The sequence below is a fragment of the Notolabrus celidotus genome, chromosome 2 (genome assembly GCF_009762535.1).
Source record: "Notolabrus celidotus isolate fNotCel1 chromosome 2, fNotCel1.pri, whole genome shotgun sequence".
Classification (NCBI taxonomy): domain Eukaryota; kingdom Metazoa; phylum Chordata; class Actinopteri; order Labriformes; family Labridae; genus Notolabrus; species Notolabrus celidotus.
In genome coordinates this window covers 8,357,229-8,378,631 of record NC_048273.1, presented here as the reverse complement: position 1 = coordinate 8,378,631, position 21,403 = coordinate 8,357,229, and the positions used below count along the sequence as shown (strand labels likewise).

General features: G+C 43.8%; 1 protein-coding gene across 3 annotated transcripts in view; it reads left to right on the top strand.

Moving 5' to 3' along the window:
* The window catches only part of scfd2 (sec1 family domain containing 2), a 192,725-nt gene that overhangs the window by 161,372 nt on the left and 9,950 nt on the right, over positions 1–21,403 (top strand). For all 3 annotated transcript variants that reach the window (XM_034706637.1, XM_034706628.1, XM_034706621.1), the window contains one exon: positions 8,304–8,449. In XM_034706637.1, the coding sequence (XP_034562528.1) occupies positions 8,304–8,449 (146 nt within the window). The remainder of the gene's footprint in view (positions 1–8,303; positions 8,450–21,403) is intronic.

Sequence of the window (21,403 nt, the reverse complement as noted above, 5' to 3'; positions counted from 1 at the left end):
TGTTTATTTCTGCTGTAAAGATCGACTTCTTTGAATGGGTGTGTATGTGGCTTTAGGGGCTTTTGGGGCCAGCCTCAAGTGGACACTCAAGGAACTGCAGTTTTTAGCACTTCTGCATTGGCTTCTGTTCTCAAGACCAGAGGTTGCCGCTTATGGAGCGCCGCCTGCAAGCTAGTTCAGACAGACAACTGGAGCTGCGCTCATTCATACTGACACGTCATCACCTCTCTATCAGCTGATCTCAAAATCCTCATTCAGCAGTCTATTTAAGCTGCAAGTCTCCCTGTCTCTGCCTCTGCTTTGCCAGTGCTCCTGCTGTCCTGCTCAGTGCCGTGTGAAAGTTTGTCCCCACCTCCTCCCTGGCATCCACCTGCAGACTCCGAGGGTCCTATCTCATTGCTCCTAAATGTCTGCATTTAAATAATCTACGAGGAGTAATGAAGTTTGGAGCCCACATGACAAACACAAAACTGTATGCTGCAATAAACTTTATCTTAAGTAAACGTGAGTTGTCTGACTTAAAATTACTTAATTCATTCCACAATCCAATCACAAGCTTTTTCTTCTTCTATTACAAGTCCACAGCAGCACCCTAATGCCACATCACGCCTCTGTACTGATCAAGCGGAAACCTCTGGTCTGACATATATAAGGCCAATGCAGAAGTGTTGAAAACTGCAGTTCATAAAGGATCCACTTGAGGCTGGCTTCGGAAGTACCGGAAACCACATACACACAAATTAAAAAAAGACAATCTTTACAGCAGAAATAAACATGTTCACAGCCTGGTACAAAAAACAAGTGTAGTCTGGATAGCTCATTTCTCAATCGGCACACACTGGGTCTCATTCATGAAACGTGAGCAGCACGAATTTGTGTGCAAACCGTGTGCAGCAGGCCAACATGCCAAATGTCATCGGTGCCATAGACTGCACACACATACGCATCAAGGCTCCATCTGATGATGCATTTCCATACATAAACCGGAAAAACGTTCATTCCGTGAATGTGCAGCTGATATGTTATCCATAGAAAATAAGATGTGCTTCCTGCATTCCACTTCGCCCTAAATAATTTCAACCTCCGCCTTGGAGAAGTTCTTTTTTCGCTCTCTATCCTTCTTTCCTTGCGCCATGATTGCAGGGCAGGCCGGCCAGATGCACAGGTCTGTGTCCTTATATGGTGGTTATTTGCTATTCATGGACGGGGATTTATGCTAATTGATGATCTCCGGGAGCGCGCTGTCAGTTCACGGTGGGTTGGCATTCATGATCTTGCACATGTATTTACATTCAAATCTGAGTTTCCCGCGAAGTTCATGAATCCGGAGTGGAGTGGAGCTTTTATGTGCAAATCTACACACAGATTTACTCACGTTTCATGAATGAGACACACTGTACGGGGTGAATTTTTTCATAACGCGGTAATTTAGAAGATTATTGAGATTACGAGTCTTCCAATGAGAGGCACAGCTGACTTGATTGACAGGCGGAGACACTGTACTTGTAGCCCGCCTCTTTACGTCACACTCACTCGACAGCAGCAATATGGCTGCCGCATACAATTGCCCTCAGAGCAGCGCTCCAGAAATGGACGGGAGACGTCACAGATACTACGTCCATCATTTATACAGTCTATGGTACTGATACTGTATATTGATCCTGTGCTGCAGCCACATTATGTTACAGTGTTACAGATTCAGAATCATCATCTCTAGCAATTAATCTGGTGCTAAAAGTTTCTGAAATGCAGGATCTGCTGACTGAATGTAGTTTCTGTGAATCATTGCAGCTCTAGGACGACAGCGTAGACGCATTAGTGTCCCACTGTGTGACTTCACTTTGCATTATTGCATTGCGGAAGCATGAGAGGTATGACGTTTAAACTCACAGGGCGGTCTTCATTCACACACATAATCACATGAACACACACACCGCTGTTCCAAGCCTGTTACAGCCTTGTTACTGCCTCTGATGCCGGCACAGCAGTGGGACGACTACATATATCACACCTTGACTTGGTAATATGAAAAAGGTTATGGGAAGAGTTATTTGGAAGGCTAAACCCAGGTTTAGCATCATCCCAGGCAAAAGCTTTGAGTCCCATCTCTGTCTTTAGAAGTGTTTTTATTTAAAGAGACAGAAAACTAACATAAAAAAAAAACACTGATCCCCTTACATTTTCAATTTCTTATAAATAGTCAGACATTAACTGACCCTCAAGAGAGAAATAAACAGATAAAAACATCAGATCATGGTTTACCTTTCAGAACAGACGTTTAAAGAGGGAAAACTTAAAACAGTATTTGTAGAAATGTTATTTGTAGACAAACAAGATCCTCTGTTTTGTTAAATTAAGGAGAGTTTAATGTTTGCACAGTTTGCGTTCAATACACCAGGTTCAAAGAGTTGAGGAATCTACACAGTTTATGATTTAAATGTACTTAGTAAAAGTTTTATTTCTTCCGCCCTGTGTCCCCCTTCAGATGGAATCAGGATAATCAGATGTTTCTGGATCAAAGGTCTCCAAATCCTCCTCAAAGTTTTAAACAACACTTTCTGAAAGTTTGATTCAGATCAAAGCAGAAACAGGGTTACATAAACTAATCTCAAACCAGAGTCCTTTTTATTCGTTCATTGAACTATTTTCAAGATTTAATTTCATCTGAAGGAAGAAATCCGGCCAGTTACTTTTGAACTTTTTAGCCCCAATCTTTCCTTTTTCTTAGCTCGGAGAAGTGATGTTAGATTTGACACAGACTGGAATTCATTAAAATACCTCAAAGTAGTACATCCAAACCTCACCTTCAGGAAAAGAGCCTATTTGGAGAAGATATTCAATCATGGCACAAAATACCTGCAAAAATAAAGACTGTGTAGCCTGAGCTGCAGATGCTCGGTACCACAATAAGATCTCAGTTAGCTGTACTTTGATTGATACTGGAGAGACTAGATTTATAAACAAAACAGATCTACAATCAGGTCTTTAATCCAATGATGTAAAGCAAGCAATAGAGAGCAACAGCAGTGGAGTATGCTAAAGCGTGAATGAAGAGACATGAGTGAGAACAAGGCGCCTGATTAGACGACTGTTTCTACATTTTTCTGCACACATCTGACCCACATTTGCATGACTCGTGTGCTGTTCTTGACAAATATTACATTTTATTATTGCATGGCCGTCTAATACAGTGCAGCATGTATGTGTTATAATGTGAACGGTCCCTAACAAATACACAAACACACACTGTATGCCGCAGTACACAGCGGTGTGTAAAGGCAGTAAATACGTGTTATATCACAGCGTCAAGTGGCTGCTGTGGCTTAATCTTCTTATTTCAGCACCCAGTTCACACCATCTGACGGGGAGGAAGTGGGAGCTTAAAGATCCAGTCAATGAGAGTCTTTAGAAACAGTAGTTCATACTGCTGAGAGAGAGTGAGGAAAACCTCTCTGGTAAACAAGCTGAGCCACAGCGCTGAAGGATGAGCTCTTATTGTTGGATATGAGCCTCTTAGCAGATGTGGCTGAATGGGATAGTTGTTTTATTTATTTATTTATTTATTTGTTCATTCATTCATTTATTTTTTTATTCTTTTATTTATCTATTTATTTATGTATTTATTTGTTCATTCATTCATTTATTTTTTTATTCTTTTATTTTTTATTTATTCATCTATTTATCTATTCATTTATTTATTTATTCATTCATTGTTTCATTCAATTTGTTTATTTTCTTATTTTTTCATTCATTTATTTATTCATTTATTTATTTAGTTGTATGAGGTTCTTGTCAATACTAAGTGTATTACCAGCAGGAGATCTCGGTCAGCTTGGCCCCTTTGTTTTGAAGCATGTTTCAGTAGCATGGAAGCTAGGCTGCAGACACTAACCTCACCTCACTTCATATTCAGAGACTATTGAACTGATTAAAACAGAATTTTTACCCATAATAAAATTAAAAAACATTACCACGAAAATACTGAACACTCATTTTGCTCCAGGGTGTAAATCAGTGTAAAGGAGGATGTCTCTCCGATCTGAATCTGCTGCTTCTTGTCGGACACGTTGGCTCTTTCACTTTCATTCATGCGGGTCCAGCTTCTCCACCTTGTCATGCCGCTTTCTTGTTAACGCTTCTTTTATTTGCTCAACTCGTCCTGCTTGATGTCCTCTGATGTTTACTTCACTAGCGTTGTATTATTTTTTTATGTTTGTTGTGTTTCTGACATCAACTCTTGTTTCTGGTCAGACTGCACATCCACGATGAACTGAGGTGTAATACCTCTGTCGGGTAGGATTCGGCTCGGGGGCAGGAGGGTTGTCGGTTCAAGTCTTGGTGCAGAACCCAGAAGTTAGGAAGTGGGGACTGGTTGTTGGAGAGGTGCAATTTTACCTCTCGAGCAAGGCAGCAACCACCCGTCTTGTGCAGCTCTCTCACACTCCTGCAAGATCCTGTTCATGCATGCCTGTATTAGGGGAGAACGGGGTTGGTTGTCACACGGGTTGGTTGGCACACTCGTTATATCTCACCACCAGAGGGCACTGTCTCTCAAATTGGGGTATGGACATTTCCAGAATTAGGATCAGAGCTCACCTACATAGTCTTCTCTGGAGTAAGACAGCTGAACTTGAGGTGAGAGGACTTTTTGTGTTTTTCATGTCAAATTGTAAATATTCAGCTCCTCAGTATTTTTCTTCTAGGCTTTTAAACGATGGGTTTATAACAAAACAAGTGTTACTCTTACAAAGTGTGAGGGGAAAGCTATAGTTTAGATTTTTATTAGCTAGCTAAATAGTTGTTAGATGGTTTTTAGCCTTGATGCTAGCAAAAAATCCAGTTGGGGTTGGTCGTCACATTCTCTTTGGGGTTGGTTGTCACATGTAACAACCAACCCCTATGTTAGCAAAATCATGCATGGTGAAATTAGTTGGAGTGTGCAGACCCTACATTTGCCATCACTGTAACTCAGACAGTGACTGCATGTAGCCTAGTTGAGTAGACCATTATTGTTCGGCCTATTTGTTTTGTTCTTTATGTTGTTGTATAGGCTGGCCTAAAGATGTGTTTCCTGTTCATGTTCCTCATTTTATGTTAAAATGCATTAAGTTATGTAGGCCTATCACTTGTCAGTGCAATTAAACTTTCAAATTTAGTTCTGCCTTCTTGCCTTTTTAAAAGATTTTTCCCATTAAAATACCATTGTGACAACCAACCCCATAGTGTGTGAGAACCAACCCCATAGTGTGTGACAACCAACCCCATAGTGTGTGACAACCAACCCCGTAGTGTGTGACAACCAACCCCATAGTGTGTGACAACCAACCCCATAGTGTGTGACAACCAACCCCGTAGTGTGTGACAACCATCCCCGTAGTGTGTGACAACCATCCCCGTAGTGTGTGACAACCAACCCCATAGTGTGTGACAACCATCCCAGTAGTGTGTGACAACCAACCCCATAGTGTGTGACAACCAACCCCATAGTGTGTGACAACCAAACCCATAGTGTGTGACAACCATCCCCGTAGTGTTTGACAACCAACCCCATAGTGTGTGACAACCATCCCCATAGTGTGTGACAACCAACCCCATAGTGTGTGACAACCATCCCTGTAGTGTGTTACAACCAACCCCATAGTGTGTGACAACCAACCCCATAGTGTGTGACAACCAACCCCATAGTGTGTGACAACCATCCCCATAGTGTGTGACAACCAACCCCATAGTGTGTGACAACCATCCCTGTAGTGTGTGACAACCAACCCCATAGTGTGTGACAACCAACCCCATAGTGTGTGACAACCAACCCCATAGTGTGTGACAACCAACCCCATAGTGTGTGACAACCAACCCCATAGTGTGTGACAACCATCCCCATAGTGTGTGACAACCAACCCCATAGTGTGTGACAACCATCCCCATAGTGTGTGACAACCATCCCCATAGTGTGTGACAACCAACCCCATAGTGTGTGACAACCATCCCTGTAGTGTGTGACAACCAACCCCATAGTGTGTGACAACCAACCCCATAGTGTGTGACAACCAACCCCATAGTGTGTGACAACCAACCCCATAGTGTGTGACAACCAACCCCATAGTGTGTGACAACCATCCCCATAGTGTGTGACAACCAACCCCATAGTGTGTGACAACCAACCCCATAGTGTGTGACAACCATCCCCGTAGTGTGTGACAACCAACCCCATAGTGTGTGACAACCATCCCCGTAGTGTGTGACAACCAACCCCATAGTGTGTGACAACCAACCCCATAGTGTGTGACAACCATCCCCGTAGTGTGTGACAACCAACCCCATAGTGTGTGACAACCATCCCCATAGTGTGTGACAACCAACCCCATAGTGTGTGACAACCAACCCCATAGTGTGTGACAACCAAACCCATAGTGTGTGACAACCATCCCCGTAGTGTGTGACAACCAACCCCATAGTGTGTGACAACCAAACCCATAGTGTGTGACAACCATCCCCGTAGTGTGTGACAACCAACCCCATAGTGTGTGACAACCATCCCCATAGTGTGTGACAACCAACCCCATAGTGTGTGACAACCATCCCTGTAGTGTGTTACAACCAACCCCATAGTGTGTGACAACCAACCCCTTAGATAGTGTGTGACAACCAACCCCATAGTGTGTGACAACCATCCCCATAGTGTGTGACAACCAACCCCATAGTGTGTGACAACCAACCCCATAGTGTGTGACAACCATCCCCATAGTGTGTGACAACCAACCCCATAGTGTGTGACAACCATCCCTGTAGTGTGTGACAACCAACCCCATAGTGTGTGACAACCAACCCCATAGTGTGTGACAACCAACCCCATAGTGTGTGACAACCATCCCCGTAGTGTGTGACAACCAACCCCATAGTGTGTGACAACCAACCCCTTAGATAGTGTGTGACAACCAACCCCATAGTGTGTGACAACCATCCCCATAGTGTGTGACAACCAAACCCATAGTGTGTGACAACCATCCCCGTAGTGTGTGACAACCAACCCCATAGTGTGTGACAACCATCCCTGTAGTGTGTGACAACCAACCCCATAGTGTGTGACAACCAACCCCATAGTGTGTGACAACCAACCCCATAGTGTGTGACAACCATCCCTGTAGTGTGTGACAACCAACCCCATAGTGTGTGACAACCAACCCCATAGTGTGTGACAACCAACCCCATAGTGTGTGACAACCAACCCCATAGTGTGTGACAACCAACCCTATAGTGTGTGACAACCATCCCCGTGATGGGGTTAGTTGTCACAATGTGTCAGAGTGAGCAATCATCAAAATATTAAAAAGTGTGACAACCAGCCCCGTTCTCCCCTGCTGGTCCAAGTTTAACAACAGGGTGAAAAAAATAGATTTCCCCTCAGGGATTCAAAAAATACATCATCTTCTTCTTGTTCTTAAAACGTCTTGGCGGTCAGACGTTTCTTACAAACTGCTGGTCGCAATGAAAGCCCCAAAAATCAGCCGCTCAGCGCCTCAGTATTTATTTTTGTCCCGAGTCAAAATGAAAGCTGACTTTAAATGTGTGAAAGCTGAAGCTCTGCTGAAGTGCAATAAACTAGCATTTAGTTCATTTCCACCTCCGTCTCTAAAAGAAGCTTTTCCAGAAACCTCATATATCGTCTGTGACCCGGCTGACCGTCTTGTTAGCAGAAAGCAGCAACATTCCTGAGCAGCTCGAGGGGGAAGTTCAGGTGACAGTCGACCTACTTCGCCTGCAGCTCTGTAAACTGTCGGCTTGGCCACTGTCCTCCGTCTTCCTCCACTTTCTCTCTGTTTACTTCACTTTCACAGTCTTACGCAACCTCCCGCCCCAGCTCCCTGATTCCCTCCTTTATCTTCTGTTCTGTCACTCTGGGTTTATTTCACAGAGAGTATCTGCTTCCCCTGCACTTTTTAAAGGAGGGAACATTAGCTTTTCATTAGACAGCAGGTTTGCTGTGAAATAAAGGAGCTCTTGTCCTCTCGCTGCCAAGCGTTCACCTTCATAATTGGTTTCAGTGCACACCCAGCTGAGAAAATCTCCCGCCGAGGCAAAAAGTTACAACTTACAGACTTTTTCCTGCAGATGCAAAAGTTTTTGTGCTTGTTTAGCTTTACTTTCCAACAAAGGATGAATCCAGAGCACAAACTGCCACAGCTTCACCGCTGCTCAAAAGTGCTCAGAGATTTTCCTCCGTTATGTCACACCCTTGACACTCTGGTATTATTGCATAACTGTCTTTCACGCAGTAAGAGCGTAAATGTGTTTGTTTGTTGCAGGATGTGTGAACTCCACAGAGCTGACCACGGAGCGAGCCCACTCCGCCGTGGAGGAGATGTTCGAGACCCTCCGAGGTCTGAGTCACACCAGAGACCACCTGAAGCAGCTGCGCTCCGTCTACACGGCCAGCGACGGCATCCACCAGGTCTGACACACTCAAGTGCTCAATGTGAACTGTACAGGTTTCAAGAGGAGGTAGATGTAGACATGATGATGGGTTAAAAATGCATGCATGTATTTTTTAGCAGCTCCGTAAAATAATTTGATGGGATGCTTAAGCATCAAAAACAGTCTTTAAACAAAAACAACTCAGGTTGGACTTTAAACGTAGATTTAGAAACGAGTCAGGCATACTTCTTTAAATTAATGAGTAGTTCACTCATTAAGAAAGTCAAGGTTTGACCCATTAACTGCATTTAAAATTCATATTCTCTCACTGACGCTGTCTTTATCAGCAACAAATGTCAACTCTCAAAATACACGATGATGTTTTAGCACAAAGCTAATCTACGGTGGCCCTGAAGGTCAAAACACAACAGCATTTCAGAAAACGGAAAGGATAGGGACGACACTTCTTCTTTCTGATTGGACAGACTCAGCTGAGTCCCTGCATGAATTTTAAACTGAGCTGGAAAGAATTGAAGAGGAGATGGAAATCATAATGTTGTACAATGTGGTTGTGCGATGTGAAACGTACTGATCTACATAATGAATAACAAACAGGAAATAGACATCAAGTGGATCCTGGATGAACTGCAGTTTTTAGCACATCTGCATCGGCCTCATATTTTTAGACTGGACGTTGCCGCTGTGTTAAAATACGACCCATGCCGACTCCTGTTGTTAATGATCTTTCAGTTTGTGTAGACTCTGGCGCCCCCTGTGGACAAAGTGAAACCTCTGTGTCCGGTCTGTCTCCACTCTGTTCTTCCTCGTTCGTCAACACGCATGGTGCAGGACGCCGGACAGCTGGAGTCATGTGACCTAGGTTTTCCCGCGGTAATCACTGAATCAAGGATTCTCAATTGATAAGCTTTGCGCTTGCATGCTACAAAAATTGAAGTCATGTGTATGACGGTCTGCTGTGGAGGGCTCTGGATTGCCAAAGCTGAGACGGAGTGCAAATGCAGCGCAGAAGAACCAGTGGAAGCTTCCCAGGACTTTCACCAGTTCTGTGTCCGATCTGTCCGTGATCCACTGCGGTCTGGCTCCGTGCTCTCTCGTCCATCAACACCCACCGGTTGCGTTTCCAGAAGGACCGCCGACCAGCTGGAGTCATATGACCGAGGTTTTCCCGTGGTAATCACTGAATCAAGGATTCTCCTCCTCCTCTCCTCATCCATGTTGTCTATCTGGTCCTCTGAAAAACCTCTGACCTGTTGACTCCAGGCCTGGCTCCGCTCATCATGACGGTTTGTTGTTGTAGTTCAGTGATGGTAGTCAGGTGTAGAATAAATCAGGTATTCACTCCAGCCTGGAGAGTTCATTGTGAAAAGAAGCCATGAGGGTTGTATGTGTGTAACAGCGTTTCATTGCCAGACGATCACTCCACCATTCACAGCACACCTGCTCACACGCCTGATTCATCTCCTCCAGAGGTCCGTCCTTTACACAACCCGTGCAAACGCTCACTGTGTGTCATACGCTGGCATTGAAAGCATGATTGTAAACCTGTGTGGGATTCCCGAGCGTTACAAACACCAGACTCACAGGGATCACTGTGTGAGGATGACTGAATACTTTGATAGATGATGAATAATCTGTGGTTTTCAAAATAGAAGACAGCCTTCAGATTTGTTGCTCTCCGTTCAAAAAATTCAATCAAAGAGATTAAATATTCAGTGAAGGCGTCCTCTGCTTCTGCATAACACCTCAAACTGTCCTTATTAGGCTCTTCTTTTATGAACCTGTGATGCACACTCGCTTTGTGCTGCAGGGTGACTCCAAACTCCAACGTTTCCACTTGACTCTCCGAAGTCAATGTCACACTTTTAGAGGCCAATTATTCAGTTAACACTTCCGACTCTCCCTCATGTTGTATCTCTTATTTTTCACCGGTGCAAACACAGGCACAGATTTCAACGGAGACCTCTGGCCTCTCTTCTTTTGTCCCTCTTGAATTTGCGTCACCGCGGCTCAGAGAAGGAGTGCAGTGTGAGAGCCTCTTCAGAAACTGTCTGCCTCTTCCAGCTTATGTAACTCAGGAAGGCCTCTGTGTGCATTGGAAAGCTTTGTCCCCCCTGAAAAGACTCTTACATTTTTCATGGACAGCGGCTGTCCTTCCCTCTGATTGGGCAGCTCTCTCAGATAGTTATTGGTCAGTAACATAAAGGTTAGTCGATGAAAGTTCAAGACGCTGTTACATTTTTTTTTTTTTTCTGTCAAGGTCGTTTTTATTTTCTCGGACAAATACGTGAAGGGAATGAAAAGAAGAAATCTCTGCTGCTTCAACAAAACGTTCACAGCCTCGCTCTGTGTTTGTCTTTCAGCGTGTCTTTGTGCCGATGGAGGCTTTGTGTTCTTCAGTCAGCTCTCAGATGATAAAGCTGAGAGGAACAAAGCTTCAGCGTCATGAGAGGAGATGAAGGAGACAGAGGAGATGATGATTCGTCATAGTTTCAAATAAATGAATCATTAAGCAGAAGGAGATTAGATAAGTTACAGGTGACTGTTTCATAATCCTCTGAACAATATCCACATGAATCATGAGCAGTCATTTCAGACAAACGTTTAAAGGAGTCCTGCTTGATGAGACGTGTTGACCTCATTGGATTAACACCGATATCTTTTAGGCGTATGCTGCACAACAAAGCACGATAGATTTATAGATTGCACCGTGACGTCAGGTGGCGGCCACACGCTGGTCACTTTGTTCTTTAACTGTCCCAGAGGTGTGACGTCTGTGCAGCCTTTTTAATGTAAACACAATGAAGAAGTCACTCTCAGTGTTAACAGTCAGAGAGATGAGGAGGGGAGGGGAGGTGCCAAAGACTCGCGACCCCCCTCTGTCCCCTGAGGTTGCTTCATTCTTCATCTAGCTGGTCTGCAGAAAATTAGTCATGTGCTGCTATCAGAATCAGAGATACTGAAATATATCTCAGGGGGAAATTCAGTCATTACAGTTGCTCTTTTACACAATATGTTAGAAAGTCAAAATATTAATGGAACAAAGGATTAAATATGAATAAAATATGTACAGAAGCGCAGAATAGTTAGAATTAGCCATGTAAAATGAATTAACCTGCTGCCACTAATGCTTTTGTTAACTTACTCTAACCTCAGGAGTCAGTTAGCAACAAAGAAAGGCAGAAAACAAATTAAATGTTCTTATTGCTGGAGTTCTCTCTGCAAACTTGAGGATGGTTTAATCTTCTCCTCTGACTCTTGACAGAAATGTTAATGCACATTTCCCCTTAAAGGTGACATATTATGCTCTTTTTCCATCAAAATATATTAGTCTAAGAGGTCCCCAAAACATGTCTTTAAAGTTTATTGCTCAAAAAAACACTTTGAAATCAGATTTTGGTCTGCCTGTAAACCCCTCTTTTTCAGCCCTGCTCAGAACAGGCTGTTTTCTGTGTCTGTGCCTTTAAATGAGAATGAGCTCTCTGACTACGCCTCCTCAGGAAGTGGGTGTGGCCTCGGCTCTCCAGCACGTTGATCTAATGTTTACATGTTGCATGCATAGACATGGCTGCTCACAGACCCGCTTTAATTTAACCCTCTGAATTTGATCCAGAATCTGATCCTGATGGAGAGGCGCCTGCAGCAGGACCTTTCTGAACGATTGGTCACAGATTTTGTGTTTCTTGTTGTTTTATTTGTCAGTATGTCGACGTGTGTCTTGGTACACAGCTACGAACATGTAGCTATGTGGCTATGCTAACTAGCGCTAGCACTTTTCCATGAAAAATAAAAATCATCCACTAGATCTTCAAATCTGCAGACGTGGGGAGTAAAACCAACCTTTGTGTTTATTAAGACAGCCTACAACTAGCATGCCTCCCTCCTAAGCTCCTTGTTAGCACACATGTGTGCAGGGAATGAAAAACGGAGGAGGGGTTGAGTTGTATTTTATACAGTCTATGGGCTGAACAAGCTCCGAGCTCTGACTTCCTTTACAGACCGGATGTCGTTGTGACGTATGAAAAACACTGAAAACTGAAACGGCTCGTTTCAGCACACATTTACAGAAAGGTGGAGAAATCAGAACAGGGGCAGAATTGAATTTTTTTCATTTTCGGGGGGTTTGTAGACATGCCAGGGACACATATTTCAGGTAAAGAATCATTAAAAAGTCGATTTTGCATGATATGTCACCTTTAATGTGGAACTGTTCCCTCCTCTGTAGTCATCATGAAGGCCGTCTGGATGCCTAAAAGTTACAGCCTGTCCCCTCGCAGACGAGATGAGGCGAATCTGACTTCTCATTATTACCTGCGGCTGAATGGCAGCAACACTTAATGTCATCTTTGTCACAATGTGTTCAAATCCTCACCTGTGTGGCTGAGTGTTCATGCATGTGAGCAGAATGTAATGTACCAGAGCAGAACTGTCTGTTCCTGCAGGATTATAAAAGGGTTTCATGTAATGAGGAGGACAGCGTCATGTCTGTCAGCTACTGGATGTTCTTGAGAAACATCAGAAATCCATCAGCCCCTCTCAGCGTGACGCCGTTCTCCTCCGAGGGAGCCGATACCTACAGGTCTAGACGCTTTCCTCGTACTGAAGGTTTCTCTGAAGTGTCCCCCGAGTGTAAACACGAGTGAGCCAGTTTGACGGGTCAGAGCCTATTTCCTCGTCTTCACTGAAAGTCATGCAGGTTGTATTTCCAGGAGTCTTAAAAAAGAGTCAGCAGCTATAAGATCGCAGCATGTTTTTAACTCTCACTGTGTTAGCTTTATTAAATAATCTGTCATGTTTTTTTAAGCTGCAGGATTAAACGAAGAAGTAGATGTGTTATGAATGTGCGTCATAGTTTCTCTGATAGCTCCAATCAGCAGCTGTTTATCCTCAACTTGATTAATCAGACTCTTTACAAACACACGCACACTTCCAGTTAAAGCAGCATTAACATTTCATATTTTCTGAGCACACGTCACACTGAGAGAAAGTCAACACCATCCGGCTTCCTGGAAGAATCACATCGATAAAGTCTGAGGAGGCGTCTGGAGCAGCTGGAGCTTCACGCTGTGTGCTCGCTCAGGGAAGCAGTTTGTTGCACAGCGGACATGTCCTTGTGACGTCACATTCGTATCTGCTTTACTCGGGTGTTGGGGTTGGTATTCTCGGAAAACTAGCATGAATTTGAATGTAGCATGTCTTCAGGACTCCGTCTAACCCCTCCCCTCCTCTCCTTGGAGCTCCTCCAAAACGACGCCCCCCCCTCACATGCACAAGCGCTGCTGATTCATGTTCATATGATCGTGACTGATTCAAAACCGGTCCTCACCAAAACTTTATAGTGAAAGTTAAAAACACAAACAAACATGGCTGCTGTTAGCACTCACAACTGTCATGCTAGCATTATCCAGTTGATCTGGTGACACGATATCAGGAGAAAAGTTATAACACATATATAATACTGTAACAGCTCTACTGTTTGTTAAACGTGTTCAGTGTAGATGTTCTTAATTCCTACAGTGTTGACAGTCAGTGAAGGCATCAGGAGAGGTGTAGAGTGTGCGAGCGGGAGAGAGGAGAGACAAGAGGAGAAGTTCTTCATTCATTCAAACATTGATTGTTGCTTTGTTGGTTGGTGTGATCACGGCCGACAGTGACCGGTTATTAAAACTCAACATGTTCACGAACCGGCTCGTCATCCCTACAGCGTCCGGACAGACACTACAATGCATATACATTTTCTGTAGGACTTATTAAATGTCATTAATTCTTTTGCTTGTCAGAGCCCCCGTGGTGAGAGCTTTTTAGACTCTGATCCGGACTACAGTCCTGAGCAAAGCAGCTCATCGGGTCAGAGGGGACAGGCCCGAGGTCAAGCGAGAGTGAGAGGGGCAGTAAATAGAGGCAGGGGATTGGGAGTGGACGCCGGGGAAATGTACGCGCAGGAGGCGGGCAGAACGGCAGGACAGGATTTGATTGGTTTAAAATTTTGGGACCCAAAAAATGGTGATTGGTTGGTGTTTTCCCAGGTTTACTCCAGCTGTAGATAGCAGATTTTTTCCTACTCTTTTTTAAAAACACATTATGTATTGATTACCATCGGAACATAAAGATCATTTTAACCAGTATAACAAGAAGTGTATCTAAAGCTGACTACCAACCCCAGCTTTAAATCATATAATTAAACAGAATCTGACAGAGTGTCAAACTCGTCCGCTGACTTTCCATCTTCCTAATGCACGAAAGATGTCATAAAGCATCCACAGCTATCAAAGATTACTTACTGAAGAGCAGTACAGTAATAAAAGTCTCATGAACCTTTGCTCCAGTTTTTGTCCAAAGTCCCAGTGCCCACTTCAGCACTGGGAATATAATCCTAAATCCAGATGTAGGACATGACATTGAAGCATGAAGTGTGATGTTTAGGTCATGATGGAGGACGAAGCAACAGAGTCTGATGCTATGTTGACAGTTTCTTGCATTTATATCAACGCTTCATGTGAACAGATGAACAAACATCTTCACTGTTCTCCTCTTGAACATGATTCTCCTTCTTCAATCTCTGATGTTTGTTTTCATCCTGTTACCTGTCGCTCTTCAGGGTATGCATGATACAAACATCATCATCCTCGCCTGCTCGCTCAAGGTGAATGATTTAACATGTCCTGCTGCATTCTCACATCACATCACCCTCACTTCATGAGGACATTTTACCTGGCAGGAAACATCTTCAAGTCAGGGTGAAGACTTGAACTGTTTGTGTTTACACTTGCAACTCACCTTGATAAGTTTGTAACTCTTCCTTTATCACCTTTACTTCCATCCGAACAAAAGCAAAGTGTAGTGAATCGTTTCGGTGAGCACAAAGCATCAATATACCTCTGGCATCAGTCGTTACCTCCTCAGCTGAACTTTGTTTCCCTCAGACAAAAAGTTCTCTTCACTAAAAGTACAAAGAAACATATTTCCTCCGTGAAGCACGCTGCAGCTCTGCCAAGATTCAATCCTGACAATCCTCACATTGTCAGCTTCACACTGAAATCATTGTTCAGAAAAACAAATGAGGTAAAATGCTAATGTGTGAACTTTGGAGGAGACATGCTGAACTATTTTTAACATGTTGTAGAAGAAACAGAACGAGTACGGCGCACGTGCTGAATCAAACTTGGCGCAAAGAGATGTAAATGAGATTCATCGTTCTACTTCATCTCATCTTTGAATGTATTATTCCCGGAGACGTTACACTCTGTCCTGCGCTCCGCTCGATGTGGGTGTTGATGCTGTTGAACACTGATAGGGGAGAACGGGGTTGGTTGTCACACTCGTTATATCTCGCCACCAGAGGGCGCTGTCTCTCAAATTGGGGTATGGACATTTCCAGAATTAGGATCAGAGCTCACCTACAAGCGAGGACTTTTTGTGTTTTTCATGTCAAATTGTAAATATTCAGCTCCTCAGTATTTTTCTTCTAGGCTTTTAACCGATGGGTTTATAACAAAACAAGTGTTACCCTTACAAAGTGTGAGGGGGAAGCTATAGTTTAGATTTTTATTAGCTAGCTAACTAGTTGTTAGATGGTTGTTAGCCTTGATGCTAGCAGAAAAATCCAGTTGGGGTTGGTTGTCACATTCTCTTTGGGGTTGGTTGTCACACGTAACGCCTAGTTGAGTCGGCCATTATTGTTAGGCCTATTTGTTTTGTTCTTTATGTTGTTATATAGGCTGGCCTAAAGATGTGTTTCCTGTTCGTGTTGCTCATTTCATGTTAAAATGCATTAAGTTATGTAGGCCTATCACTTGTCAGTGCAATTAAACTTTTTTTTCCATTGAATACTATTGTGACAACCAACCCCATAGTGTGTGACAACCAACCCCATAGTGTGTGACAACCATCCCCATAGTGTGTGACAACCAACCCCATAGTGTGTGACAACCAACCCCACAGTTTGTGACAACCAACCCCATAGTGTGTGACAACCATCCCCATAGTGTGACAACCAACCCCATAGTGTGTGACAACCAACCCCATAGTGTGTGACAACCAACCCCATAGTGTGTGACAACCAACCCCATAGTGTGTGACAACCAACCCCATAGTGTGTGACAACCATCCCCATAGTGTGTGACAACAAACCCCATAGTGTGTGACAACCATCCCAGTGATGGGGTTGGTTGTCACAATGTGTGAGTGTCTTTGATAGTTAATTGCCTCTTTGTTACTATGCGTTGGAAAATGAGAGGGATACACATTTCAAGCCAACACCTCAAGCTTCAATTTAATGTAGGAATGACTGTTGAAAGATGTTTTGATGATGAGCAATCTTTAAAACAGTAAAAAGTGTGACAACCAACCCCGTTCTCCCCTACACTCATGTTATGGATGTGTGTGTGTGTGTGTGTGTGTGTGTGTGTGTGTGTGTGTGTGTGTGTGTGTGTGTGTGTGTGTGTGTGTGTGTGTGTGTGTGTGTGTGTGTGTGTGTGTGTGTGTGTGTGTGCAGGTACGGACTGATTGTTGTTGTTTTGGTTCTGTGGGTGTTTGTGGAGGTTAAATTAGTTGGCTCTTGTGGACAGCAGCATGTGTGTGTCACTGTTTACACCTGCTGCTTGTGTGTGTGTATGTGCGCGGGCGTGTTTTTCTGGAGGTGAATCACTAATGTGTTTACTCCAGGCTGACCCATGCAGCAGAGTCATGTTCATTTAGGTAAATGTTAGTTTATATAATTCATGATTTATACAACATGACGGCAGGTTTTCCCCGGGGTGTAACGTCTCTGCTGCTCCTGGATCAGAGGAGTGGGAGGCTGCGAGAGAGAGAAAACACATCGCTACTGATGCTCCATATTTAGGTGAGAGGATGGCGTGGGCTCAAACACCTGGATGCATTCACATTTAGATGAATGTGTGTGTTGGAGGATTACGTGAACTCTTCTGAAGATGTTTCAGACGTAAATAAAAAGTTCACTCCTTACCTCCTCCGCATTCTGCGCTCCGTCCTCGATGTGTCATTGAGGTAAAATCAGGAAAGTCTGCCAGCGTATCTCCGTGAGATAACCAGCTGCTCTATTTTAAGACTTCAGATATTCAGAGTACTCAAATAAAGCTCAGCTGAGTCTTATCCGGGTCTTTATTGTTCCCTGAGACAGCAAACTCACTCCCATGAAACAAAGAATCTGGGCTGGATTCTTTGAGGTTTACAGCTGGTACATTCTGTCCCGGTTATCTGCACAGGGAAAGCTGAGCTCATTTTACTGCTGGGGATTGTTTTCCTCTTGGATCAACCGGTAAGAATAATCAAAGGTATTCATGAAGGTAGAGGTCCTGCTGCTCGGCCTCATTTTAACATGCAAACCTTACATCAGACATAAAAAATGACTGTTTTGTTAGTAGTTGGTAGACACATACAACGAAGAATGATCTTTGATTTCACGTGATTGAAGAGTTTATGGTTAACAGTAGAAAGGTGCCTCTGATAGAAGTAGGATCCAAAAAGCACAGCTGACCTTATTTTTAGCATTAAGTAATTGTAGGGATGCACGAAAATGAAAATTATTGGCCAAAAAACGAAAATGAGGAAACCAAGGCCGAAAACCGGAACACCGAAATAAATTATTATGCCAATTATTAGCAGGGAGACCGGGGACAGTTGTAACATTTCACTCCTTGGATTTGAGATTAAGCCATGCATTTTCTGTTTGTGTTGCACAGACATTTTCTAGGCTCTTTATCCTCAAATGTGACTTTGAAAAAACATCTTTTGTAAGTCCTTAAAGAATTAAGCTTAAAAGATGTACGCCACTTTGTCATGTGTTTGTCATACTTTGTCATACTTAAATGAAAGTATGTTGTGAAGACAGAAAGGGTAAATGTTGTTTATTTGTAAATGCACTGGCCACCCCTGCCTATGTGAGAGCCTCAGTTGGGCCAAAAAGCTCTGGACACGCCCCTGCCCCTAGGCTGCTCTGTTCTCCTTCTCCTGCGCTGTGCGCTTCACCGTCTCCAAGCGGGTTCTCCGCCATCGCGGCTTGGATCATTTCTTGTGCGCGCTGCTTTATTCCCACATCCAAGTAATGATCTTTATCACACGGATCAAGTACAGTTGCGATGAAGTGCAGAGGATCCGAATAGTTCTCAGTGAAACGTGTGCTGACAGACTTCCTCGTCCTTGTTTTCCCTCCGTGGTCGGTCTCAACCTCTTTGCTTAGAAGACCCTTTAGTGCTGCAGTGAAAGGAAGAACGTCTGCTACAGATGCATCAGAGGAGCTGATCTCTTTAGTTTGCTGCTCAAAGGGGGCAAGAAGAGAGGGAATGTTCTCTATTAAGACCCACTGGTGTGAAGTGAACGTCGCAGAGAACTCGTCATCTGCGCTGCAGGACTTGCTTTTGCCGTTTTCTGCCGAAAATTTACAGTGGACGAATTTTCGGTGCATCCCTAAATGATTGTGTCAACGGAGAATAAACTTTAACCAACCACCAGTCTTAAAATATGAAGCCCATGCGGAAGTGTTAAAAACTGCAGTTCCTTGAGTGTCCACTGGAGGCTGGTTGCAGAAACACAGGAAACCACATACACACCCATTCAAAGAAGAAAATCTTCACAGCAGAAAGAAACATGTTTGCAGCCTGGTTCAAAAAATTGTTTAGGTCTGAGTAGCTCATTTCTCTCACCGTACGAGGGTTACGTTTCTTTATAACTCTGAACAGATCTCACTCACGAGTTTTGCCCAAATAAGGGCATGCCTGATTGATTGACAGGCGGGCACCCATGTAGCTGTTAGCGAAAAGGCTAAAGGCACGCCTCTTTACCACACACGAGCTCTCACAAAGTTAGGTTTAGTCAGCATTTCCAAAATGGCACCCACCGCAATTGGCTTCAAAACACCACTACGTCCATTTTTTATACAGGATATGATTGAAACCAGCAAGGGGAAAGATATGCTTCAACAAGGGACTGAAGATAGTAGACCTGCCTTCATCCATCCATCCATTTTTTCTGGTAAGGTTTGGATAAGGAGTAGTGTCTACACCGAGCTTCCTCACTACGTCTGAGCTCCTGACCATGTCTCGAAGGCTGACACGCCTCAGAGGAAACTCATTTCAGCAGCTTCTATCCTTGATCTCATTCTTTTGGTCACTACCCAAAACTCATGACAAAGAGTGAAGGTTGGGAAGTAGATAAATGGAAAGGTTTGTCTTCAGGCTCAGCTCCCTCCGTACGGCTGAACCCATCTGTCTGTCTGTCTGTCTCATGATCCAGTTCACGAACACAGAGATACTTGAACTCTCTCACTCCCCACTCAGATGGAGCAATCCACCGTCTTCTGACAGAGAGACATTCCTCAGACTCTCCTTTATCCGAGTGATTTTTTTTCTTGACAATGTTCACTTCTTTCAACTTCACTCTTTCCATGAGCGAAAAGTTAAAACTCCTGATTATATTATAAATGTTGCATATTATCTAAACATGAAGACTATAAAGACTGACTGAGGAAAGTTAAAGTCTTAAACCAAGAGACCCCGACTTGCAAGCAAAAGTTTTATTCAGACATTGAACAATTATCTGCAGAAGTACCAGTCTGTAATCTATCTTTCAAATGCAATGCCATGGCAGTATAAATAACTATAAAAGTAATTTGTTTTTTGAAGAAGTGTTGGAAGTGCTGGCTGGACCCAACTTTCGATGGACTTAGCAAGAAGCAAAGAAGTGGAGGTGATCCAGGCTAACAGCTACAGTGTCCCTGCCTGTCAGTCAAATTAATCACATCCTTAATTATGCAAAACTTGTAACCTTAAAGGGATATTTCAGTTTTTTTGAAGTGGGGTCGTATGAGTTTCAGTACACTATTGCTCCTGTTAGCCACAATGCGTGCCGGTGACCTCTTCCCCTTTAATGAGAAAATTCCCAGAGGACTTGCAGGCAAGCTAGGCTATTTTCTCTGGGGACAGGGGCCTCCTGTTTGCGTAATTTCGCTAAAGTTGAGAAAATATGGTCCAGGAAGTCATCACGGTGCAAATGCATGAACCAGTAGAAAAAATTGGAGCTATTCAGTTTGCCGTCAGAAACCCCCTTTGTTTTGTTTTGGCACTATTTTCAGACGCACCTCAAAGACCGGTGTTCTTCCACTGCATGAGCACGGATACACGCCGATCAGCTGTTTGGATCAACAAGCACGTAGCAGGATCAAGTAGCGGTATCGGTCTTTAGAGTGAATTAAAGTCACTTTTCTGCACATTTAAAAGATGGGATGTACCTGTCTTTATCCCGGCTGTTCAAACAAGCAAACCTCCTGTAAGGCAGGGAACTCTGGATGATGAGTGATGCAGACTGGAGCCGTATGTGAGCCGCTGGTATCCTCTGATTCAGAAAGGTCCTGAAGTATTGTTGTCACTAAGTCCCTCTCCTGACAGCAGAAGCTCTCTGGGTTCGTTGGCATGGGCTCACAGTTTACACACCGGCACCACCAGGTAACGTGGGATCTCTCCTGCTCACTCGTTAGCACAGAACTTTCTCCCCTCTCTTCTTCGTTGGTACGTTGGGTCTGCATCTGGAGTTCTTCCTCTGTAAACTCTGGTTCATAGAGGTATCCTCTTGTGTCCACAGTAAACGGCATGTCATCGTCGCTGTCAGAATCACTCATTTTTGCAGTTTGTAGTTTTTGTTCCTTAAAGTGTCTGCTAAAAATGCTACGTGCTTGTTGATCCAAACAGCTGATCGGTGTGTATCCGTGCTCATGCAGCGGAAGAACACCGGTCTGCGAGGTGCGTCTGAAAATAGTGCCAAAGCAAAACAAAGGGGGTTTCTGACGGCAAACTGAATAGCTCCATTTTTTTTACTGGTTCATGCATTTGCACCGTGATGAGATCCTGGACCATATTTTCTCAACTTTAGCGAAATTACACAAAATAGGAGGCCCCGTCTGCAGAGAAAATAGCCTAGCTTGCCGGTTGGTCCTCTGGGAATTTTTTCATTAGACCGTAGA